The 27,135-nt window shown below is 36.8% G+C and overlaps 1 protein-coding gene across 3 annotated transcripts in view; it reads left to right on the top strand.

Moving 5' to 3' along the window:
• The window catches only part of KCNQ5 (potassium voltage-gated channel subfamily Q member 5), a 505,347-nt gene that overhangs the window by 383,258 nt on the left and 94,954 nt on the right, over positions 1–27,135 (top strand). For all 3 annotated transcript variants that reach the window (XM_038554513.1, XM_038554512.1, XM_038554514.1), the window contains exons 4-5: positions 14,877–15,052; positions 15,742–15,867. In XM_038554513.1, the coding sequence (XP_038410441.1) occupies positions 14,877–15,052; positions 15,742–15,867 (302 nt within the window). The remainder of the gene's footprint in view (positions 1–14,876; positions 15,053–15,741; positions 15,868–27,135) is intronic.

A 27,135-nucleotide genomic window follows, 5' to 3' on the forward strand; every position in this document is an offset into this window, starting at 1 on the left:
ACATATTATAAAGCCATCATGTCATTGCCCTGAAACATGTTCTGAATATCCAGAGATACACATGACTTTCAATCTCTTGATTTATCGAGGACTGATAGGATTACACCTAGATAATTTACTCAACATACTAGTGTGCCTTAAGTAGTATATGTTTAAAATAAATAAATAAATAAATAAATAAATAGTATATGTTTGCCTCCTACTCATTATAATGATTCTCAGAGGACAAATGCTTCTTTTCTCTTTTATAAATACAGAAACACAGCTTTGTTACATGCTCCAATCTATGCCCCATATCTGAAATTAAATATTTGCAATCATACTCTGAAGCAGTAGTTTCAGTAAATTACTAATATTGGAGATTAGTCCTATAGCATTAAACATATGTGCATGTGTGCATGTGTGCATGTGCACACACACACACACACATCTACTGCCTGACCCAGCAGCCCTGACCTCTCTCTGAACTGTAGCCTCACCCACTATCTTCCAGATGTCTAGAGGGTGTCTCAAAATTAACAAGGCCAAAACTGAGCTGTCCATTTTACAACTCAAATGGCCCTTCTTTCTGCTTTCCTACCCAACTGCATTATTTCCCCATCTCAGTAAATAGCACTTCATGGGCAGCCCCGGTGGCTCAGTGGTTCAGCGCTGCCTTCGGCCTGGGGTGTGATCCTGGAGAGCCAGGATCGAGTCTTATGTCAGGCTCCCTGCATGGAGCCTGCTTCTCCCTCTGCCTGTGTCTCAGCCTCTCTCTCTCTGTGTCTGTCATGATTAAATAAATAATTTTTAAAAAAATAACACTTCTTTCACCCAGTTTTACTCAGGCCAAAAACCCAAACATCCCCCTCTAATATCACACCCCACCATCAATCCTTCAGCAAGTCTTGACATCCTTGCCTCCACAGCATGTCCCAAATCCAACTCCTTCTCAGCAACTCCTCACTTAACCTTGCTTTTCTAAAGCTGCCTTCTTCCCCTTTGTCTAGACCATAAAATGGCTTGTTTACTGGCCTTTCACTCTTGCCATCAAATCTGTTTCCCAGAGGCAACCAAAACAATCTTTTAAAATACAAATGTGATCTTGCACTCTTCTGCTCCAAACCCCTCACAACTCTAAGGATGTCTAAAGCTCTTACCAAAGCTACCATGATCTAGCCGGGACCCACTCCCTTCCTCACTCCACTCTAAATTGACCTTTTTACGTCCCCTTTAATACACAGACCATGCTTCTGCCTCAAGGTGTTTATATTTTCTGTCTGGAATACTTCTTCCTAGAAATGGTCATGATCAGCCCTTCACTTTTTTTAGATCAGTGATCAAATGTCATCCCCTCAGAGAAGTCTTCCCTAGCCATTCCATCTGAGATAGTACTCCCTGCTCCTCTGTGACTCCATGACCTGCCCTGCTTTTTTTTTAATTTCTCAAGAGACTTTGTTACTACCTAGCTTTGTAATCTGTACTTACTTACTTGTTTAGTATCAGTCTACCCTAATAGAACATAAGCTCCTTGAGGGCAGAAAAGTTTTCTGTTTTATTCATTGCTCTATCCCCAGAGCATGGTTCATAGCAGTCATGCAATAAAAATTATTTGTTGAATAAACTAGTGTGTGGATGAATGAATTGTGTTAACACTTAATATGGAAAAACCATTTCCAAAACAGTCCTACAGATATATCATCATCCAACCATTTAATGTCCCAACAAAGAATGTACCACTTAGAATTATAGGAACTTGGAATTAGAAAGTTTCCTTGCAACTTTCCACTTCTCTTGTTGAAGATGTGGAAACCAGCCCCAAGAGATAAGGGGTGACAAAACTAGTTCATGGCAGAACTGAATAGTTAAACCAGTTATAGTTCAATGTCCTTATGCTTTCACACTCTGTTCCACACATCTCTGTTCCTTTTGAGAAGTTAAAATGTTGAATGCATAGGCAAATGTAATGGAACCACAAAATTTCAATCCCTCTTCATCTTGCTGCTTTATTGACAATAAAACATCTGGTACATGATATACATAGGGCACTAAAAAATTACAAATTCATACAGAAGTGGTCCCACATAGACAGGACAGGCTGACCATTCTGTTATAATCTACTGTCTGGTTGGAACAAGCTAAAACATACAAAGTTGTTCATTATAAGATTTGTGCTAACTTTATCTGAATGCCAACTGTTTGCAAGTCATTCTATTCCCTATTCTTAATAATATTCTTGAAGTTGCACATGTAAGCCTGGATTGACTGCCTACATCTCTGTTTACTGGTTTTTACTAGGCAAAAGTTATCAAAAGAGAAGCATAGAATAAAATGTAAGCAGCTTATAATAAGACACATATGAATTTGATTCTTGGTTCCATTTACTAGCTAAATGATCTTGGATAAGATTCTTGAACTTTCTTAGTAACAATTTATGACCTATAAAAGTGTGTATAACATTCCTCTTTAGAATAAAGAGCTAACATGATTCCAGGCACATGAAGGCAGACTGAGTTTTATGTATATTATTTCATTTAATCCTCATAACATCCATGTGAGGAAAATGGTTCTCGTCCTTGTTTATAAGTGAAGACTCCAAGATGCAGCAAGATTAATAGGCTAGAGGTTACACAGCCAGGAAAGGACAGAAGTAGGAATACCTGAGCTCTCTCATACAAGGTTCACACTTACAACCTCTGTGCCTCCCTGGTGGGACATTCTGGAGATGGATTGAAATAGAATCTGTGTACTACGCACTGCACACAGCCCCATATATTAGGGATAGTCTATAAATGTTGCCCTTTACCCTTCTCTTTCCCCGCACTGGTAAGTACTTGACCGTTGTGCTAACTTTCCTGAGCCATAGCTTCTTTTTGTAAATAATTATCCTTTTTCTCATTACAAAAATAATGCATGCTTATTGTAGATTATTTGGGTGGAAAAAAAGAGAGATGTGTAAAGAAATTTGATACATAATCCTACCGCCCCAAGATAATCCCTGTTGGCATGCAGGTATAGGTACTTACAGTATTTATTTTTATATGTACTGTAAGAGCACAAGATCCTTTGAAGGCAAAATTGGCATCCTCTAAGTATCCTGCTATGTAATCAATTCTTTACATAAGGATATATTGGAGGAGACATTTTTTAATCTAATAAATATTCTTCTAAAAAATGGTGTTTTGTGGTTACATAGTTATCCATGGTAATACTACTACTAATAATAAAATTTATTATGCATTAGCACTGTACTAAGATCTTTAAAATGCATTGACTTATTTAGTTCTCACAATTCTGTGACATAGGTAATTTTATGATTCTCATTTTGCAGATAAAGAAATGGAGGCAGAGAGTTCAGTAACTTCACCTGTGTAACCCAGCTGATAGGAGGCAGAGCCAGGATTGGAACTCAGGCAGATAAGCTCCATAGAGCTTGCTTTGGAATAGATAGACTGCATACTTTTTCATAAGTCTGTTTTTATTAGAAATTTGGATTATATCTAATTTTTACATTGTTAATAATAGCATTATAAGCATTCTTGTGTAAACCTGTGTTGACAACCACAATTTTTTCATTAGATTACATTCCTAGAAATAAAATTACTGAAATAATAACAGATTTTGGGCAAATAATGCCAAAATTTTCCCCCAAAAGTTATACCATTTTATTCTTACACAAAATGTCTATGAAAATGCTTTTTCTCTTTCTCCTTGCCAGTGTTGACTATTCCTCTTATAAACTTTGTCAGTTTAATAAACTGGTACCTGCTACCATTTTAAATTTCAAAGCTAGAAATTACAAAAAAAAAACTTCTTTCCATATATGTATTGTCCATTTTTACTTCTTCCTAAGGTAAATTTGCATATGTGCCCTCTGTCCGATTTTCTACCAGGATGTTTTTTTATTCATTTATTTTTATATTTTAAGGAATACTTTTTTCCAGGTTTGTTTTTGCAGTTAAGTCTATGTGGGGCTTTTTTTAACATATGGAATTTTTAACTTTCATATATTTGTACCTCAGATTCTCAAATGCAAAATATGGGCTATTTAACTGTATTATTTCTAAGAGTCTTGAATAATAAAATGTCATTCTATTTCTTCTATAAACAAATAGCTGATCAAATAATCATCCATCAATTAAGTATTGAACACCTACACTATGGTAGGTACCAAGCTAGGTGCTGAGGTTACAAAGACAAATAAGTGCTTCTGCATGGTTTCAGTTTCTTAAAGTTACTGGGAAAAGACCAGCATGTAAGCAGATCACTACTATGATAGTGCTAGTAAGCATTTTGATAGGAGTACACATCAGAGCTCTGGGCACTAGTAGTGTGAAAGCAGGCTTCAGGGAGGGGCTTTCCAGTAAGAACAGGAGCATTTTCTGAAGCACCATGAATGCCAGGCATCAGAAATTGATCTTTGTTCTGGATATTGAAAAAAAATTATTTTGATCAGAGAAGTAATATAATCACTTTAACATTTTAATCTTTTTTTTAATATTTTATTTTCTTATTTAACAGAGAGAGAGAACAAGCAGGGGGAGCATCAGGGAGAGGGAGAAGCAGACTCCCTGATGAACAGGGAGCCCAACATGGAGCACCATCCCAGGACCCTGGGATCATGACCTGAGCCAAAGGCAGACACTTAACTGACTGAGCCACCCAAGTGCCCGAACACTTTAAACTTGCATTAGAATACAAAATAGTTTGGGGGCACCTGGGTGGAAAAGTCAGTAGGGTCTCTTACTCTTGGTTTTGGCTTGGGTTATGATCTTAGGGTCATAGGATTGAGCCCCACCTGAGCTCCACACTTAGCAGGGAGTCTGCTTGGGATTATCTCTCTCCCTTTCCCTCTGCGCCTTCTGCTTGTGCTCTCTTTCCCTCTCTCTCTCTAAAATAGATAAATAAATATTAAACAAAAAAAAAAAAAAAAGAATGCAAAATGGTTTAGAGAAAGGAAAAAACAGAGTAAAGACCAGGTCAGAGATGGCAGGTCAGGAGAGAGGTAGGCCTGAACAAGGGAGGAGACAGGATAAATGGAAAGAGGAAGATAGAGATGAGACATATTCTGGAGGTAGAATCAACAGAGCTAAGCCATTCAGTGGGTATAAGATGAGGGAAGAAATAAAGAAGAAGATGTGAATCTATAAACTTAATATGCAATCTGTATCAAATTGCAAAAGAACTCTGAGTTCTTTTTAACTGAAATTTATCCTGAAACTTACCTGGGAAAATAGCTAGGTTTAGAATAATTGATAATTTTTTTTATAAAAAGGAATAACAGTAGAGGGATCTCACACTAATGTCTAGTGTCACACTGATTTAGGAATAGGCCATAAAGGAAGGTAGAATCCAGAAATAGACCTCTCAGTAAGTATATGGAAACATTTGGAAAAGGAGAGATTTTTATTTAGGTAATATTGGAAAAACTGACTATAGTATATGATAATAAGTAAGATTAGTTCTTTATTTCACCACAGAGACAAATTCCATAGAAGTTAAAGATCATATAAGTTAGAGTGATGCTGGTTGTTATACAAATCCTCAAATTTCAGTTACTTCTCAAAATAAAAAGTATGCTTCTTACTTGTGTAATAGTCAATGAAGATATTCTTTGTTGGGTGTGGGGTGTGCAGTAAAGGCTCCGCTCCATGCAGTTATTCGGGAACCGAGGCTGACAAAGGCCCTGCCATTTTTAGCATGTGGCTCCTAAGAACATGCTTAGTACCAACACACAGCTGGCAAAAAAGGAAAAGAGAGAGGGCATAAGGTTCTGTGCTTCCCCCCTCAGATTAGACGTGGCACACATCATTTCTACGCACCTTCCATTAGCTAGACCTAGTCATATAATCCCACCCAGAGGCAAGCAGACCTGGTAAATGGTGTCCCTGGATGGGCTGCCTCTTCCCAGGGATAGTTCTACACCACAGAAGAGAAGCATGCATTTGTGGCAGACAGCTAGGTAACTTTGCCACATCGTTAGTAGTCCCGAATAGTAAAAGTAAGCATGTTAACTAAATGAGCATCTAAATACACCAAAAAAAAAAAATCTAGGAAAATATTTTATAATCTTGGGCAAAGTCCTTCTAGATGACTTGACTTCTTTGACTTCTAAATAACATGAGTTACAGAATGAGCAAAGAAAAATACGTGATGTTTTTGCCTATCATGTTGGCAAAGATTACAATTATAATAATCCATGTAATACTTGAAAATGTTTGGAACAATATCTATCACATAGTAAACTGTTACTGTGTTAGCTGTTATTATTACTATTGTTATTTTTATTAGCATTACTTTGTATTAGCAAGGAGACAGAAAAATAATTACTTACATGCATTGTTAGTAATAATTGGTATTATCTTTTTGGAGGGTATTTGAATATCAAAACATCAAAATGTTTTGAATATCAAAATATTTTATGTGCTAACATTCAACCCAGCAATCTAATCTCTAGGAATTTATCCTTAACCTACAAAAATGTGTGTACTAAACTGTTCATTTCAGCATCATTTTAATAACAAAAATTAAAGTAACCTGAAATTCATTAATGATAATTGGCTAACTAAATAAATTTCCTTCCTACCTTATACTACTTATATCTGGTGTTTTGATATTTTATGGCAGCTACTATTTTTATTATTTTAAAATATATATTTCATTTAAATCATCCAAAGTTTAGCTTATAGTGAGGCCACTAACAAAAGCTCAAAGATTTAGAATTTTAAAAAGTGGTAGAAGAATATTTTATTTGTTGCACTTCTATTTTTCCCAGAGATAACAAAATGAAATGAGTTTAAAGTCCAAGACAGAAATTTGTGTTAGCTATCAGGGAAAATTTTCTGAGACCAACATTATTTACAAAAATTTTAAAAAGCCTAAAGTCTCCACACAGTTTCTAGGATTCAAGATGTAACCCCTTTGTGGTTAGAATCGATCTAACCTGAAAATTCCTAGTTTAAAAGTGTTCAACCATGATCTGTTTAATCCAAATGATTTAGTTCTTCCCATTATGATTTTAATTAAGCCAGGTATGGTAAAAATATACTTTCTGATAGATATATTATGTCATATAATTGTAGCAGCAAAATACATCCCATCAAGTTCAGGTGTATAGTTCATCTTGCCTTTTTTTAAAGTTTTTCTTTTAATTCCAATTAATTAGTACAGCATTATATTAGTTTCAAGTTTACAATATAGTGATTCAACACTTCCATACATCACCCAGTGCTCCTCACACAAGTGCCCTCTTTAATCCCCATCCTCTATTTCACCCATCCCCCCACCCACCTTCTCTCTGGTAACCATCAGTGTGTTCTCTATAATTAAGAGTCTGTTTCTTGATTTCTCTCTCTCTCTCTCTCTTCCCCTTCACTCATTTGTTTCATTTCTTAAATTCCACATATAAGTGAAATCATGGTATTTGTCTTTCTCTGACTGACTTATTTCGCTTAGCATTATACTCTTTAGCTCCATCCATGCATTTAATCTTGCTTTAACCCAATCTTTGGGTGCATGTTAGGGTGGCCTTAGATATGAATCCATCTCATAAATGAGGGACCATAAGTATTTCAGTAACTAATCCCTTTTCCACAAAGTCCAAGGTGATCAATTTATATTGATTTTGCTGACTAAATAATACTGGAGCAAAGTTCCAGTAGAGTCTAATAATATGCTCTTATATAGTCCCTATGTGTCTTAAATATCATTACAGTATTTACTCCACTCAAATCTTTGCAGTCTCCTCAAATCTCAAGAACTCATCCGTAAATCATTCTAAGTGATTCAGTAAGTATGTGAACCTACTTCCTACTACCTTATAAGCCTATATTTCACATTTCTAATGGGCTGCTTGTAATTAATAACTATCTTCACTAGTTCCCATCTTGTTCACAGCTGTTTCCTTTGGGAGAAGTAGATTTTAAGAGCTCCGGATTACATGCTTTTTTTTTCTTTTCATGCAATTTGGAGTTCCTCCTTGTTTATTAACAGTTCATTTCTTCCTCTAGCCCCATTTTCTCTTGATGTATCCATAAAAGTCATCAGCTTTTAGTATTATTTTTCTCTCTGCATTCTGCTCTCCCCTGAATGTGTTATGTGATAACAATTTCTTCCTGCTTTATTATCCACTTGCTTTCCCAGCCCATCCTCTATTCCCCATCCCACCCCACCCATGTGACATTGGATTTTGTTTATCCAAGGAATGGTATTCCATAACTTTTAAGGACACAACTTTGATGTCAAGGAATGGTCAGCTCAGCCACTTAGGATATTGGGACTTGGCTAGTTGACCACTGCAAGTCTTAGTTTAGTTCTTCACTTGCAAGAAGGAGATGGTCACTGGAGGTCTAGCTTATAGGAGGATTAAATGAAGTCATGTACATCAGGGTTTCCTGATGTTGGCACCATTAACATTTGGCACTAGGTAATTGTTTATCCTAGGGACTAGTCTGAGCATTGTAGATTGTTTTACCGCAACCTTGGCCTTTACCACTAGATACCAGGAGTAATCCCCTTCCCAATTAAGACAACCAAATATGTCTGCATGTCCCCTGGGATGCAAAATCATCCCCATTGACAACATTGGTGTACAAAAAGTATTTAGCACCATGCATGGTACATGGTAGGGATTTAATTTATATTTGTGATAGATTGATGATCTAATGGATTAATGAATATTCATTTCTAATGCAAACATCTAATATAATATTTGACATTCAATTAACTGCTTAATGCATGAATGAATAAACAAATGAATATGGAGCCAATGACCTTTGAGGGCTGTCTATAGTCTCTACCTTATACTAAAATGTGGTATATTCACTTAAGACAAGGCTCCTCTCTTTCAAAAAACATTTTAAATGATTAATTGCACAGCTTAAGCTACTCTGCCTGATTTTTCTCCATCCTTATTGAGATACAGTTGATACAAAACAATGTGTAAGTTTAAGGTGTGCAACCTGTTCATTTGATATACTTATATATTGCAAACTGATTGTTAGCTAACACTTCCATCATATCTAATTACCATTTATGTTTAGTGATGAAAACATTTAACATTTACTCTCTTGGCAACTTTCAAATATATAATACAGCGTCATTAATTATAATCACCATGCTATGCATAAATTCCCCAAAATTTATTTATCTTATAGCTGGAAGTTTTAGTCTTTGACCAGCATCTCCCCATTTCTCCAATTCCAGCTCCTGGTAATCATAATTTTAGTCTCTGTTTCTACAAGTTCAACTTTTTTACATCCCTCACATAAGTGATATACAGCATTTGTCTTTCTCTGTCTGACTCATTTCAGTTAACATAATGCCCTCAAGGTCTATCCGTGTTGTTGTAAACATTACAATTCTCTTCTTTCTCATGGCTGAAAAATATTCTATCATCTATTCCACTATTTGTAATTTTTGGAACAACCTCCATAGTGTTTTCTATAATGAACATACCAATTTACATTCCCACCAACAGTGCCCAAGGGTTCTCTTTCCTTTACATCCTCACAAGCATTTTTTATGCCTTGTCTTTTTTATAATAGTCATTTTAATAGGGGTAAAGTAATATCTCACTATGGTTTCGATTTGCATTATCTCATGATTAGTGATGTTGAGCACCTTTTCATTATATCTGTTAGCCATTTGTGTATCTTATTTGGAATAACATCTATTCATTTCCTCTGCCCATTTTTAATTATATTATTTTACTATTAAGTTATATGAGTTATTTATATATTTTGAATATTAAATCCTTATCGGATAAGTGATTTGCAAATATTTTCTCCTATTGTACATTGCCTTTTCATTTTGTTGCTTTCCTTTTATGTACAAAAGCTTTTTGGTTTGATGTGATCCCACCTGTTTATTTTTGCTTTTGTTGCCTTTGTTTTTGGTGCCAAATCCAAAAACTCATTGTCAAGATCAATGCAAGAAGCTTACTCTCTATGTTTCCTTCTAGAACTTTTAGGGAGTCAGGTGTTACACTGAAGTCTTTAATATATCTTTAGTTGATTTTTGTGTATGGTATGAGATAGTGGCCCAGTTTTATTCTTTTGTATATGGCTATTAAGTTTTCCCAACACCATTTATTGACAAGATTATCCTTTCCCCATTGTATATTTCTGGCTCCTTTGTCTTTAATTAATTGATCATGTATCCATGGTTTGTTTCTGGGCTCTCTATTCTGTTCCATTGATCTGTGTGTCTATTTTTATGCTGATACTCTGTGATTTTGATTATTACAGCTTTGTAATATAGTTTGAAATCAGGGAGCATGATGCTTCCAGCTTGTTCTTTTTTTCCTCAAGATTGCTTTGACTATTCCATGTCTTTTGTGGTTCTATACAAATTTTAGCATTGTTTGTTCTATTTCTGTGGAAAATGCCATTGGAATTTATTTTTTTATAATAAATTTATTTTTTATTGGTGTTCAATTTACCAACATACAGAATAACACCCAGTGCTCATCCCATCAAGTGCCCCCCTCAGTGCCCATCACCCATTCACCCCCACCCCCCGCCGTCCTCCCCTTCCACCACCCCTAGTTCATTTCCCAGAGTTAGGAGTCTTTATGTTCTGTCTCCCTTTCTGATATTTCCCACACATTTCTTCTCCCTTCCCTTATATTCCCTTTCACTATTATTTATATTCCCCAAATGAATGAGAACATATAATGCCATTGGAATTTAGAGAAAGATTGCATTGAATCTATAGATTGCTTTGAGTAGTGTAGGCATTTTAAAATATTCTTCCAGTCCATGAGCATGGAATATATTTATTTTTGTCTATTTTAGTTTCTTTCATCAGTGTCTTATAGTTGTCATCAAACAGATCTTTCACCTCCTTGGTTAAATTTATTCCTATGTATTTTATTCTTTTTGAAGCTATAGTAAGGAGGATTTATTTTTCTTTTTCAGAGATCATTGTTAGTGTATAGAAACACAGCTTATTTTTGTATATTGATTTTGTAATGCCGCAACTTTACTTGATTCATTTATTAGTTCCAATAATGTTTTGGTGGAATCTTTAGTGCTTTCTATATATAATATCATATCATCTCCAAATAATAACAGTTTTATTTCTTCCTTTCCAATTTGGGTATCTTTAATTTCTTTTTCTTGCCTGAGTGCTCTGGCTGAGACTTTAGATACAATGCTGAATAAAAGTGGCAAGATTGGGCATCCTTATTTTATTCCTTATTTTAGAGAGATAGCTCTTATTTTTTTACCATTGACTATGATGCTAGCTATGGGGTTGTCGTATATGGTAAAATAGGTAATGGGGATTATAAGGAGAGCGCTTGTGATCATCACCAGGTGATATATGGAAGTGTTGAATTACTATATTGTACACCTGAAATTAATATTACACTGTATGTTAACTAACTGGAATTTAAATTAAAACTTTTTAAAAATATGCAAATAGAATCCTTTGAGAGAAAGACTGAAATGGGCCTTTCTGCCTATTCCTTCTTCGCTGAGCCCTGGGGTGGTAGCCGCAATGATGCTCACCCCCATTAATAGCTGCTTCTTTGTTTGCTCTAGTCTTGTAGACTAGACTACAAGTCTAGTCTTGTAGTTCAAGACTATTGGCTTTCAGAGCAAGGCGTTTGGAAGTCCTGTCCCTCAAGTAGGAGTTTTAAAATTAGGAGGCTAAATGTGGGTTCAAACCCTAAGCCTCTCAGGGAGAAGCTGGAATTTGGGAGTGACCTCCCATTTGTATGATACTGGACTAGGAGTGAAGTTTAAGGCAAGATTATGTCTTAGCCTTTCCTACTCATTCCAGTATGGGTATTTTCTTATTTACCAAATGTGTAGGAGTCCCTTGGCTAATTTCTGGATTTCCTTCACAGGGAATTAGTCCATGTGCAATGGTTTGTTTGATGACTCTGTGGGAGGAAGGGAGTTCAGTAGCTTCCTATGTCACTATCTTTAAAGACTGCCCCTACCTAATTTTATAAAATGGAAATCTTAGTGATATTTATCACTTTAAAGAATGATAGCTATAATTTATTATGTTGTAATAGAATTCAAGATGGAATTTTGAAGTGATCCCTTGATTAATTTAAGAGTATTTCAGATTCTTATTCTAGTTATTAAAACACTGATATGGTAACAGAACAAAGCTCAAGCTAATCTAACTTGAGTGTTTAATCTCACTTCATTCTATAAATATTTATCAAGTGATTACCATGTTTCAGGCACTGTTGTAAGTACTTAGGCTACAAGTATCCAACCTTGTGGAGCCTCCATTCTATAGCAGACTGCAAAAAAGAGTAAATACACACATAAAAATAAAGAGTAGTCATAACTTCTAAAATATTGGCCTTGGAAATATTCTAGGTGGTACTGACAGCAAAATTCAGTAGAGGACTGTAATCCAACCAGAAACATTTTTGTGACTGTGTTCATTGTTTGCCATTTGGTCGCTCATCTGTGATTTCATTTTACTGAACTCCAACTTTCTCATCTGATCTGAATTACAATGAGGGTGTTAAATCACATCTGTAGTTACCTTTGCATATTTTGTGACTTCAAACACTTAGATTATGATTCACTGTGTGCATAATTTTTTTAATAGTCTCAAACTGGCGGTGTTGCTTTTACTTTGTCTAGGTTTTCTCTAATGAATTAACTTCATAGCTTCATTCTAACTTCATAGTTTGTTTTTTTTTTAACTTCATAGTTTTGTGCAGTAATTTAACAGCTCAGTAGCTGATTCTTCTAAACTAATACAATATGTGCTTTTTGTGCCTCACTTTTCTCATCTGTAAAATGGGATCTGTAGAAGACCTAACCAAAACAGTTGTTATAAGGATGAAATAATTAACATTTGTAAAAAACACAGAACTAAAGAAAGTGCCAGGCATGCAGTAAGTTTTAAGTGCTGTATTTTCTGCATCCCTGCAAGTCATTTACTTATTTCTACTATCTCAAATATTTTAACACAGTAAATCGGATATTGTTCCTTTTTCTTTCCTTTGTACACTTGGAAGGAAGCAGGATTACAATGAGAAATAAAAGCAAATACATATCTAGCAGGGCCATATAAGAAATGTCTTTTTGTCTATAAACCACTTGTCTCAGGAGTAAATCTCTCCAAATGATGCAAATCAAGAGATGTTTTTACACTTAACTCTTTCCTAAAGATTTTCTCTGATTTCAAAAGACATTTTCATTATTATAAAATTCAGTATTACAGAAATTAATAACTTAGAAAGTAAAAAGTCCCTTTACCCACATACTCACCCCACTCTCTACCTCTGGAGAGAATTAATGGTAAGAATCTGTGTATATATACATACAGATATACAGATTATTGTATACATATATACATATTATTGTATATATCTGTATATATTGTGTATATTTACATGTGTTTACATACATATATTGTATATATTTGCATGCATATATATGTATGATTTTCCTAGTCATTTATTTTTTATTAAAATAAGATCACATTGTACATACAGCTTTGCAAGTGCCTTCTTATTCACTTAAAATATGTCTTTGGTGTCTGTGTCAACACATTTAATTCCTTCCCATTTCTAATAGCTGCATAGAGCTATAACTCAAGGATTTGCTTGTGGCTCTCTGTGCCCCTACCCACAAAGTCATATAGTGGTTAGATCTGATTGGAAAAAGCCCTTCAGCTGACCCTTGTACTGACAGCCACTCCAAATCCTGACCAAAAGGGGCACCAGGAGAGTCATTCAAAAGACCTACTCAGTCCACATCCAGAGATGAGACTTCTCTCAGTACAGGAAAAAGAATTGAGCTGGATGATGAATACACATTCATACAGCAGTTAATCCTGAGGATCACAGAAACATTATAAATCCAATGCCCTTGAAGTGGAACTCCTCTCTGGAGTGTGGATGCCCAGTCATGCACAGCCCACTTGGAGCAGGAAAGAAATTTTATTTGAGGATGTTAAGGTCAAGCTAACTTATTTTAAAATTGCCATAGGAGGCCATTCATTCCCACTTTACTTCTCCCACTTCAAAGCCTACTTCCCATCACTCAGATATTTGCCCTTGGAGCAATTAAGTCCCCTTTTATCTTTTCTATGCCTTCATTAGCTGCCCTGTTTCTCTTTCTTAGCTTGCAAAAGGGTAGATATTTTTTACGTCAAATGCCAATACGCCAAACATCAAATATCCATTCCCATGCAATGCACAGTGAAGATAATTAATACTCTGTTGTAATAAATGTACAATTATTTAATTTGTATACCAAACTTACACATAATTGACTGACCAGGTATAAAGAGTACTCTATCCAGAGAGCTTAGAGTGCCCAACTTAGCTGAGGCCTTTGTTAGTATATGAAGTTGCAGACTCCACAACACAAGGGAATTTTTTGCAGAAAGAAGCCACGAGCTTCTTTGGAAAGAAAACAAGAGACATGGTTATACCAAGAAGAACTTTCATAGCCATGCAGGGTAGGATCTCTCTATGGCATTAAGAAGGAAGCCTCCAGGGTAGGGCTGAGGCAGAAGTTCCTTTCTGCCAGACAGGAATGCAAATGAAACCAAGCCTTAGTACTCCCTGGAACTAAGAATACAGCCTTAGAACTCCCTGGAACACTCAACTTTCCAAAGGCCATTGTCCATCCAATTTGTCCAAGGTTACGTAGCAAATGATACAGAATTGCATAGGTAAAGCATACAGTGGCCAAAGAGTCAGAACCAAGGTAATAAGTAGATCCTGTTCTCCGTTCTTTCATTTTTCAATTGTCACAGAGCCCAGGTAGCCACTACTCCAGGCTAGGGTTCAGGATCTGTTTATCTGTGCCTCAGATAGGTCAAAGCGAACCTTTCTGAAACACTATTTTGAGCAACAAAACGTCCAAGTCCTGCTACTTACGGTTATTTCAACCTGTTTCTTTCAGATACCATTGTCCTTATCGCTTCAATAGCAGTTGTTTCTGCAAAAACTCAGGGTAATATTTTTGCAACGTCCGCACTCAGAAGTCTCCGTTTCCTACAGATCCTCCGCATGGTGCGCATGGACCGAAGGGGAGGCACTTGGAAATTACTAGGTTCAGTGGTCTATGCTCACAGCAAAGTAAGGCTTGCTTTCTGAATTATAGAATAAGACTTTAGAAACCTTTTCGTTGATTGCCATGGAATATTTAATGAACCCATCAAGCATACTTAGTCATTTCAGAAATTAGTTAAAGCACAATGTATAATGGATTACTTAAAAGTCACCATATGGTTGCCAGAGGGAAGGAGATTGGGAGAAGAGGCAAAATCAGTGAAGGGGAGAGAAAGAGACAGCGTTACAGTTATGGAATGACTAAGTCACAGGAATGAAAGGCACAGCACAGGGCATCTAGTCAGTGATACTGTAATAGTGATGTGTGGTGACAGATGGCAGTAACACTTGTGGTGAGCACAGCATAACATACAGAGAAATGGAATCAGGATGCTGTACACCTGAAACTAATGTAACTGTGTGTCAACTCTACTCAAATAAAAAAATACTGCTTTCCAAGTCCTCATGCTTCAAATAAATTATAGTAAACCCATGTATTTAGAATACTGTGCAACCATAAAAATAAAAGACTGAGGAAGTGGTTCTGTTCACTGGGACATTCTCTGAATAAAAAAGTAAATTCCATAAATATATATGTATGTATATTTATACATTGTCATAAATATCCGAAAAGTAGAAAAATGAATACATAGATTTTTTTTCCTTTTTCACAGATTTTTTTACCTCTAACAGCTTTTTATTCTTTTTATATCTAGGAATTAATCACAGCTTGGTACATAGGATTTTTGGTTCTTATATTTTCATCTTTCCTTGTCTATCTTGTGGAAAAGGATGCCAATAAAGAGTTTTCTACATATGCAGATGCTCTCTGGTGGGGCACAGTAAGTATAAAAATCTGTTTTTGTTTTTTGGATATTGTGAAATGTTTCCTTTGAATACAGTGTAATGATTTCTATGAATCATTTATGAAAGGTCTCAATAAAAACATTAACTTCCAAAAGGGAGTTATGTGACAATATACAGCACTAAAATTGTCTAAAGAGTTTTGTCATCTCTATGGCTCAACAAAATTAAGTTCTCTTATAAATCATCAGAAGCACTTCTTGAGTGCTAGATTGTTTCCAAAATAAGGATACATTATTTTTTTAAACTGTGATTAAAATCTTGATAAGTTGTTTGTTTGTTTTAACTTTGTGGAGCACAGATTTAAATTACCAATTTTGCACTGGCTTACCATTCATCAAGAAGTTTATCTGAGGTTAAAAGAAGGAATAGTAACTGAATGAAAGCTAAAGTAAAATTATGGCACAAAAAGTGAAAAAGAGAAAACTGGTAACCATCTGTGAGATCAGAGATTATAGACACCTAATTTCAAAATTTTCCACTCAAAAACTTACTTTTCATTTAAGTTGTTATTTTTTTTTTTTTAAAGATTTTATTCATTCATTAGAGACAGAGAGAGAGAGAGGCAGAAACACAGGCAGAGGGAGAAGCAGGCTCCATGCAGGGAGCCTGACGTGGGACTCGATCCCGGGTCTCCAGGATCACACCCTGGGCTGAAGGCGGCACTAAACCGCTGAGCCACCGGGGCTGCCCCATTTAAGTTGTTATTAAAGGATAGTTCACCAAGCAAATAAAAAGGTCATGACCTCATACAGACACGTGCTAAAGAATTTAACTCTTTTTCTAAAATCTTTCATTCTTTTTTTTTAATAAATTTATTTTTTATTGGTGTTCAATTTACCAACATACAGAATAACACCCAGTGCTCATCCCATCAAGTGCCACCCTCAGTGCCCATCACCCATTCACCCCCACCCCCCGCCGTCCTCCCCTTCCACCACCCCTAGTTCGTTTCCCAGAGTTAGGAGTCTTTATGTTCTGTCTCCCTTTCTGATATTTCCCACACATTTCCTCTCCCTTCCCTTATATTCCCTTTCACTATTATTTATATTCCCCAAATGAATGAGAACATATAATGTTTGTCCTTCTCCGATTGACTTACTTCACTCAGCATAATATTGAAGCAAATGGTGGATATTTGTCATTTCTAATGGCTGAGTAATATTCCATTGTATACATAAACCACATCTTCTTTATCCATTCATCTTTCGATGGACACCGAGGCTCCTTCCACAGTTTGGCTATTGTGGACATTGCTGCTAGAAACATCCGGGTGCAGGTGTCCCGGCGTTTCATTGCATCTGTTTCTTTGGGGTAAATCCCCAGCAGTGCAATTGCTGGGTCGTAGGGCAGGTCTATTTTTAACTCTTTGAGGAACCTCCACACAGTTTTCCAGAGTGGCTGCACCAGTTCATATTCCCACCAACAGTGTAAGAGGGTTCCCTTTTCTCCGCATCCTCTCCAACATTTGTTGTTTCCTGCCTTGTTAATTTTCCCCATTCTCACTGATGTGAGGTGGTATCTCATTGTGGTTTTGATTTGTATTTCCCTGATGGCAAGTGATGCAGAGCATTTTCTCATGTGCATGTTGGCCATGTCTATGTCTTCCTCTGTGAGATTTCTCTTCATGTCTTTTGCCCATTTCATGATTGGATTGTTTGTTTCTTTGGTGTTGAGTTTAATAAGTTCTTTATAGATCTTGGAAACTAGCCCTTTATCTGATACGTCATTTGCAAATATCTTCTCCCATTCTGTAGGTTTTCTTTTAGTTTTGTTGACTGTATCCTTTGCTGTGCAAAAGCTTCTTATCTTGATGAAGTCCCAATAGTTCATTTTTGCTTTTGTTTCTTTTGCCTTCATGGATGTATCTTGCAAGAAGTTACTGGGGCCGAGTTCAAAAAGGGTGTTGCCTGTGTTCTCCTCTAGGATTTTGATGGAATCTTGTCTCACATTTAGATCTTTCATCCATTTTGAGTTTATCTTTGTGTATGGTGAAAGAGAGTGGTCTAGTTTCATTCTTCTGCATGTGGATGTCCAATTTTCCCAGCACCATTTATTGAGCAGTCATCAAAAACCTCCCAAGACACAAAAGTCCAGGGCCAGATGGCTTCCCAGGGGAATTCTATCAAACGTGTAAAGAAGAAACCATACCTACCCTACTAAAGCTGTTTGAAAAGATAGAAAGAGATGGAGTACTTCCAAATTTGTTCTATGAGGCCAGCATCACCTTAATTCCAAAACCAGACAAAGACCCCACCAAAAAGGAGAATTACAGACCAATATCCCTGATGAACATGGATGCAAAAATTCTCAACAAGATACTAGCCAATAGGATCCAACAGTACATTAAGAAAATTATTCACCATGACCAAGTAGGATTTATCCCTGGGACCCAAGGCTGGTTCAACACTCGTAAAACAATCAATGTGATTCATCATATCAGCAAGAGAAAAACCAAGAACCATATGATCCTCTCATTAGATGCAGAGAAAGCATTTGACAAAATACAGCATCCATTCCTGATCAAAACTCTTCAAAGTGTAGGGATAGAGGGAACATTCCTCGACATCTTAAAAGCCATCTATGAAAAGCCCACAGCAAATATCATTCTCAATGGGGAAGCACTGGGAGCCTTTACCCTAAGATCAGGAACAAGACAGGGATGTCCACTCTCACCACTCTCACCACTGCTATTCAACATAGTACTGGAAGTCCTAGCCTCAGCAATCAGACAACAAAAAGACATTAAAGGCATTCAAATTGGCAAAGAAGAAGTCAAACTCTCCCTCTTCGCCGATGACATGATACTCTACATAGAAAACCCAAAAGCCTCCACCCCAAGATTGCTAGAACTCATACAGCAATTCGGTAGCGTGGCAGGATACAAAATCAATGCCCAGAAATCAGTGGCATTTCTATACACTAACAATGAGACTGAAGAAAGAGAAATTAAGGAGTCAATCCCATTTACAATTGCACCCAAAAGCATAAGATACCTAGGAATAAACCTAGCCAAAGAGGTAAAGGATCTATACCCTAAAAACTATAGAACACTTCTGAAAGAAATTGAGGAAGACACAAAGAGATGGAAAAATATTCCATGCTCATGGATTGGAAGAATTAATATTGTGAAAATGTCAATGTTACCCAGGGCAATATACACATTTAATGCAATCCCTATCAAAATACCATGGACTTTCTTCAGAGAGTTAGAACAAATTATTTTAAGATTTGGGTGGAATCAGAAAAGACCCCGAATAGCCAGGAGAATTTTAAAAAAGAAAACCATATCTGGGGGCATCACAATGCCAGATTTCAGGTTGTACTACAAAGCTGTGGTCATCAAGACAGTGTGGTACTGGCACAAAAACAGACACATAGATCAATGGAACAGAATAGAGAACCCAGAAGTGGACCCTGAACTTTATGGTCAACTAATATTCGATAAAGGAGGAAAGACTATCCATTGGAAAATCTGTCATTCTTAACAAGGGAACCAGTACAATGTTACATCCAGTTCAAAGGACTATCCAAAAAACAGAAATGTATAAAAATCAGGAATATTGAAATGAATTCCAGTAGAGGTAAAGCTGGCTTCTTCCACAGTGTGAGAGCAAAGTCAATTAAACCTCTGCTAGACAGAATTTATTTACATGTCTATAGAAAAGAATTATTTTGCAATGCTACCAGTTATCTACAACTTACAGAGTTGCAAAATAGCTCAAAAGCCATGAAAAATGCAGAGGCCATAAAATCAGAAGTCAATAACCTCGAAGGGTGTGCTTTAAGCAAGGCATAGTTTTCCATTAAAGCAAAAATCTTGTTTGCATTGTAAAAAATTTATAAAACAGTCATTGAAACATGTGCCTTAATAAGAATGTCACAGGATAGGGTAATGCTTTCTGCAATACATAAACTGTATTTCTTTTTATTTTATTCCTTAAGACAATCCAAAAGAGTGTTTTGTGAAAATATACAGCTTTTATAATTGTCTAAAAAACTTCCCATCTCTTTGGGCCAACAAAGTTAAGTTCTCTAATAAATCATCAGTAATATTTCTTGAGTGCTAGATTGTCGCCAAAATTAAAATATATCATTTTCTTAAACTGTGGTCAAAATATTTATAAGTTGGGAGGGGCACCTGAGTGGCTTAGTAGGTTAAGAGTCCAACTCTTGATTTCAGCTCAGATCTGATTTCAAGGTTATGAGTTCAAATCCCACAATGGGCTACTAGAAAATAAATATATACATTTATAGGTTGGTTGTTTGTTTTGTGGAATATAGATTTAGGTTACCAATTGTTGCATTGTTCTGCTACTCATCAAAAGTGCATCAGTGAGAGCTAAAACTCTGGTCAAGGACAAAGAAAATTTGCCCCGGCTTGTATTAAGCAGAACTCAGTATGTTTGCTGGCCACACAGCAGCAATAAAATGAATAAGAATCAGATATATATTGACCTGAAGGTTAAGATTTTTTTCTGAAATTATCAGTCAGTGTCTGCAAGATTGTGCCATTGATAACAAGGCAATCTGGCAATTTAACAATTTGGTTCCCAGATCCTCCCTCCTACCCCACAAGCAATAATGGACATTTTAAAAGGACGAAAGTAGAAAACCTGAAAGAGAGCAGTCATGTGACATTCATAAAATACCTTTTACATATAGAATGCAAATGAAAATCTATGACTCGTTGTGTGATAAACTGTGTAAATTGAGAAAACAGGAGCCTCTTCTAGCCAACAAGGGGAAGATAATTTATTATTCCAGGCTTCAAAGCAACAATTGGAGCTTAAGTTTAGTATTTGTTTCTCTTTGATAATTCTAACATACTTAAATTCTTGAGACATTCATGTGCACCTGTCCCATTGAGATGCAGTCGTTGATGAGTTTTGCCTGGCAGCTCTTTATCCTTCTTTCCAATAGTCTTCCTTTTCTCCTTTTTACTAATCAGAATTGCTGTATTGTGTGTTAAATAGTGTGTGGGAAAGTTCTTAATATACTTCTCACTTAGTCACCAGCTTATTTCTTTTGCCAGAATAACCCACGTAACAGGTTTTCAAAGGTCATATCTGTGACTTTCAGAGGGGAAGCAACATATTTTCATTGATTCCCATTTCAGTAGTGCTATTTTGACTGAAGCTTAACCTGTACTTAACAGGTTCCTTCAAAGGCCTAATTATGTCTCCATTAAAAAAAATCTGGTCTTGAATACAAAAGTAAAAGTCTTCTAACATGTCAGGCTTCTAGGAAAAGGCTTTGTTGGTCCACAGTGGGTTTGTTGATATTAACTGAGTCATTAATGAAATTGTCTGAAGCCTAAAAATATACTAAAAAGCAAACAAGAGTGCTTATTATTTCTATTCTTTATAAGAAGAACATATAGTGGGTCTCCAATGTGAAATAAAATAAATTTAGAACACTGTACCTTTTATTATATATTGATCAAGACCTTAATAAAAAAAAAGACCTTAATAAAATATATGGCTGGATACTTTCTGGTTAAAATTGTCTATGTCGCACATAATAGACACCTTGCTAATTATGAAAGTATCCAGAATAAAGAGAGAAATGAAAACATCCTGAATTAGAGTGTTTCTAAATATTAGAATTCAGTTAAAAAATAGGAAATTCTCTTCATTAAGAAAGCCTAAATTATTTGACATTAAGTATCAAAAGGCAACTTGTGGTTTATGGATACAATATTTCAGTGAATTCTGAATACTGAATACTAAGTACTAACCTCTTTTCATTAAGAAAATAGCGAGGGCTATCCCCAAAACCAACTTTTGGAGGGATTCATGATGTGATCAGCACTACTCAAAACTAGTAACAATTCAAAGAACTCTGATCCCTGGAAACAATTCCATACTAATGAATAACAACACTTAACTCATTAAGTAAGTGAAATCATCAATATAAAGGACCTGGGACTAAGGCCACAGCCAGTGCCCAATCAAAGATGGTGGCTGCCATTGGTATAAATATCTCATTATGGATGTTAGATGGAAGCACCATTATTTTTTTTTTTTTTTTTTGGAAGCACCATTATAACAAAAGGAACAAAGAGTTGTATACTTCATGGCAGACTCACAGCTTAAGCACAGAAGGGCCTTGGGAATTGGGGGTTACAATGAAAAGATGTTCTAGGTTCTGAAGTAGCAGCTAAAGGCACGTTCGTGACAAAGGAAGTAGACACGGGTCAAGGGGAAGTAACTCTAGAGGGTTAGGCAGTGACAGCTCAGGAAAAGAGGATCTTCTGATAGTTAGGCAGAGCTCCATTTGATGTTATTTCCTATTATTATTTTCCTCCTTTTTGGTTGCTTTAGGTTTATTCTGAAATAACTTAGGAACAAGTCTTCCTGGAGCTATTTCCTATTATTATCTCCTTCTTTCCTGTTAATATTTTTCTCCTTTTGATTTGCTTTAGATTTATTCTGAAATAACTTAAGATCAGGTCTTCCTGAAGTCATATTGCCTGATAATGACCTGTTCTTGAAGGCCAGCTTGTTCTCTATTTACTACTATTTCTGTGATAAAGACAGTGTTATGGGTGGCTTTTTTTTTTTTTTAAGAAGCATACAGCAGCAAATAGTATAAATCTATTCTTGAGTAAGTGTCTGCATACAGCCCCCATGTGGGACCATGTGCTTGATGTGATTACATAAGGCATGTAGGAGAATTTGATATTAGCCAATTAGTCCTAGAATTCATGCTGAAAACCTTACAGCCTCTCTCAAAGCAAATAATATGGAAGTATCTATGGATAGTGTTGTATACGGTGCATTCAGCAGGTTGTACAGCCCAAATATATGTCATGAGTTTCATCCCCCTGCCAAATCTAAGAATAAGAAATGGCGTAAATTTATGGAATAACTAAAAATACCCTTGTGTCTGATGATACTGAGAATCAACCCTCCTTATATTAGGTTCACCAGCACAAAATGTTTTCTGCAACTTTTATAAGTTGTTGTTTCCTGACTCAGTGTTGGTAACATTAAATAAAAGTTAACAGTTATTTCTCACTACCAGCGCATTACCTGATGGTATCAAAGCTTTACTTGGCCATGAGATTATCACCATACCAACCCCTAACTATCCAAGAACATTATCAAGTACCAAGCAAGAACTGAGACACACTTACCCAAGCTGCTACCCACCAAAACATCTTAGCTTCTATGAGCCTCTATAAGTCCTCTGCCTACCTGGATGGCATAAATGTATGAAATATATTGGTCATAAGCCTTTTAACAGAAGCGTTTCCTAAGAAGTCTGTTCCTACTAAAAGAATGTCAAATCACACATGGCTCTGGATACTTTTGCTCAGTTTTATTCCATAAACATTGAGCACATACTGTATGGAAAAGAACAGAAGAATTAAAGTCAGGAATCTTGGCTTCCAGCCCCATCGTTATGATTTAGCAGAGGTGTGATATTCAGCAATCATTTACTATCTATAAAATTAAGAAAATAGTATGACCCAAACACAAAGTTGCTATGTGTATTAAAGAAGATAAGGATATGTAGTGCCTTTATCAGGCATTGGACAAATGTTAGCCACTACTATTATTACATATTTGACAATGAACCTGCAAGAACAACATAGGATGCTATTGCCCTGAGCTGCCTGCCACTGCAGAACCCAAATTATATGATGCCACCACCATGAGAGAGTCTGGTGTTTGCAGACTGAAAACCTTTCACGTCTACTAGTTTACAATGAACAAATTTCTTGCGCAGGTTCTAGACTACCCACTCCCTGAACATAGGTGTTCAGGAAGTAGCTAGGGAGAAGAGAAAAGGAGGGAAGAAAAGAGAAGAGAAGAGAAGCAAGGCAAGGGGAGGAGAGGAGAGGAGTGGGTAAGGGAAGAGATTATTGACAAACTGTTCCTGTGAATCATCCTCCTTTAAAGGACCGCCTTATGGCGAAATTATACTGTGCTTTGGGAATCTACAAATAGTATGTTCTAAGCTTGTTCACATGAATGAATTAGCTATAAACTGGTATTCATAACTGTATTCTCAAAATTAGGCCAATAAATGTTTCTTAATTTGCTACCTGAAGGGAAGGGTGGGTTTATGTCTACTGGTCTGGAATTAATTCTGTTATTGAAGGGAGGGGGAAAAAAAAGCTACAGCCTAATCAGCATCCAAATTATAATCTGACTATAGCAACTGTCATCCCACAAAAAAAGAAGAGAAAAGAAAAGAAAAAAAAATCAAGAGAGCTTGGGCCAGAATTTGCATTTGTTTTACAGTATTATTCCTGAAGAAAATGTCTCGGTTACTAAACACACCAAGGGCCCCCAGTCCACCTTTGCTACCACATTACACATTTATACCAACATTTGCAACCCACAGATTTTTCAGAAGATATCTTTTCTCGCCTGCATGCCTGCAACCAAGGACATGAAATACAAGGGCAAAAAAAAATTTTTAAGATTTATTTATTTATTCATGAGAGACACAGATTGAGAGGAGAGGCAGAGACATAGGCAGAGGGAGAAGCAGGCTCTTCGCAGGGAGCCTGATACGGGATCACAACCTGAGCCAAAGGCAGGTGCCCAGCCACTGAGCCACCCAGGCGTCCCCCAAGGGCAAAAACTTACCTGAACTGTTCCCATCTGCCAAATCACCTTCAAGTAAATTGCCCAAGTGGAGAGACAACACTAACCACCAGCACTCCTGAGATCAACTAAGGTGGAGCAACAGGCTGCAGTGGGCCATTCTCCCTCAGATCCTGATCCGTCTTGTCAGGCTACAACCTGAGAACGCATCTGCCACTTTCTACCTCTGGTCACAAAGTATAATGATAAATGGCATCCTCTCACTTAATGAAAGTAGTCATCTCCCTAAAACTGCACTGGAAGAGATATTTTAAATCTTTTTAGTCTATCTTTTAATTTTTATAAGCAAATTCAAAACTTCACAGACTTTCAAATGATTTTGTAAACACCATAGTCAAAAGTCACTATGTAGGAATCAATAAGCAATATGTAAGGACACAAATACAGAAATAAATTTTTAAGAATTTCATCTATTCAGCACATGTTAATCAGCCTATCTCTTTTAAGCTCTAGAAGTAGGTCAAAAATGGAATTATTTCCAATATGGTGGATTTCCTCCATCCCCCGAAGATCACATATACAGCCTCTCAAGTTCTCTGAAACAAGCTTCTATTCCAGGAGCTCTCCTGAAGAGCTGATGTCTTTGGGCTTCCATGTGAACCTACCTTTCTCTAACTTTGGATCCAAATGAAAATCATGACTAGGTTCAGCCACTCAAAGATTCACAAGATTTCTAGAATATAGAAATGGGTTTATTGTTTGGCACAAGTGTGGGAGAATAAGCACCAAGAGGGCTTCTGCTACTCAGTTCATGTACAAAGGACCAGCTGATAATCATTAGCAGGGCGTTCCAGATGCTAGGAAAAGAAACATAATGTAATTGTGCTGTTCCAGGAGACACACCGGTATTTCAAGGACAACTTGACCTAAAAGTCCAGAAAATCAATGAACATCCATGCAGGCCTCATCTGAGGATGGTTTTGTCACATGTACCCAGTCATTGCTCAGAAAGTCAGCAGCCGGATCAAGCTGATGGGTCAGTGTGAATTCGTAAAGAAGGCTCACATCATTTTATTGTAGGTGCATCTTAGAAATGTCACTTTCATCCCTGATCGTACCTGTATGTTCACATCAGGGAGTCCAGTTGCCCCCTTCGCAGCCACAAAAAGTGACATGCTCCCAGCAGGCATGAAACAAAGAAAGCCCAGCCAGCCTACTCCCCAGCATGGACAGACAAAACTGCTACCGTGTTGCCAGATCCTTCTCAAGCCCAGCCTGGCTTAACAAAAGGCCTCTATGCTTTCAACCAAGTAACATCCTGAGAGACTTTGAAATTGGAGTAGAGGAAGTTGTTGCACCTGAGCATGGCTGCCACCCATTCCAGGCCTCGGCAGGCAGTGAAACATGGTCAGCTGGAAGCCTGGACCCAGTGCAGAAAGAAAGTGGGCAGAGTCTTTGCCATCCTCCAGGGGATTCCAGGGGGCAGCTCTCAGAGTTCATGGGGTTCTTTTCTCCCTGACAAAGCACACCTGTAAGAGAGCAGGCAATTCTAAATTCAAAATGAGAAAGAACAGGCTTTCTTCTCTACTCAGAAAGAAACACTGGGCACACAGTCACTTTGCTGTGTCTCATTCTTCGGAGTTAGAGGCAACGGTTTAAAAAAAAAAAAAAAAAAAACTTCTCTGAGCAATGAGCCAAGGAGAATAACTCAAATGCACTGTAGTTCCCCTTTATCCGTGGTTTCTCTTTCTGCTGCTTCGGTGACCTGCAGTCAATCTGGTAAGTAGATGGTCCTCCTTCTGATGTTTAGTCAGAAGATCAGTAGTAGCCTAACGCTACATCACCATACTATGTCATTTATCTCACTCCATCTCATCACACAGGCATCTTACCATCTCTGCTCATCTCATCACAAGAAGGGTGAGTACAGTATAATACAAGAGACCACATTCACATAACTTTTGTTACAGCATACTGTTATGATTGTTCTTATTATTAGTTATTGTTGATTTCTTCCTGTATCTAATTTACGTATTAAAGTTTATCATAGGTATGAGTGTATAGGAAGAAACATAGTATATATAGGGTTCAGTACTATCTGTAGCTTCAACCACCCATTAGCATTTTAGAATGCATCCCTCATAGATAAAGGGGGACTACTGTATTATTAGAATGTAAAGTTAACCATGAAATGTACCATTTTTGCTGTTACCAAACCATGAAATATCTCCTTCAGTTTCTTATTAAACTGCTGTAAAAAGAGTAAGCTATTTTGCAGAAATATTATAGACTAAAATCTTCCCCACATATGTAGGATTAGGAACCTATAACAAAATTGAACCAGGGGCATTTTTTTCTGCAATCTCAAGGAATTCCTTACAGAGCCCCACCTTTGATACTGTTAGTGATGTGTGATTAACTTGGCTACTAGGTTCTTCTACAGATTCACTTTCTCCAACCTTGGATGACCCTCCCCTGTTCTGTAGACCTCTTGTTAATTTGTCCTTGACACCCTCTCACACTGTCACCACCCCAAGCTTTAAGCCTTTCACTCCCCAAGCTGATCCCACCATCTCCTTTACTGGAATTGAAGAGAACCAAGTCCAGCATTCCCAGTGCTGCCCTTTATTCACATTATGTTCACATGTCTCTGCCTAGTAAAAGACATGTCCTTCCACACTG

This window comes from Canis lupus, chromosome 12 (assembly GCF_011100685.1).
Source record: "Canis lupus familiaris isolate Mischka breed German Shepherd chromosome 12, alternate assembly UU_Cfam_GSD_1.0, whole genome shotgun sequence".
NCBI lineage: Eukaryota > Metazoa > Chordata > Mammalia > Carnivora > Canidae > Canis > Canis lupus.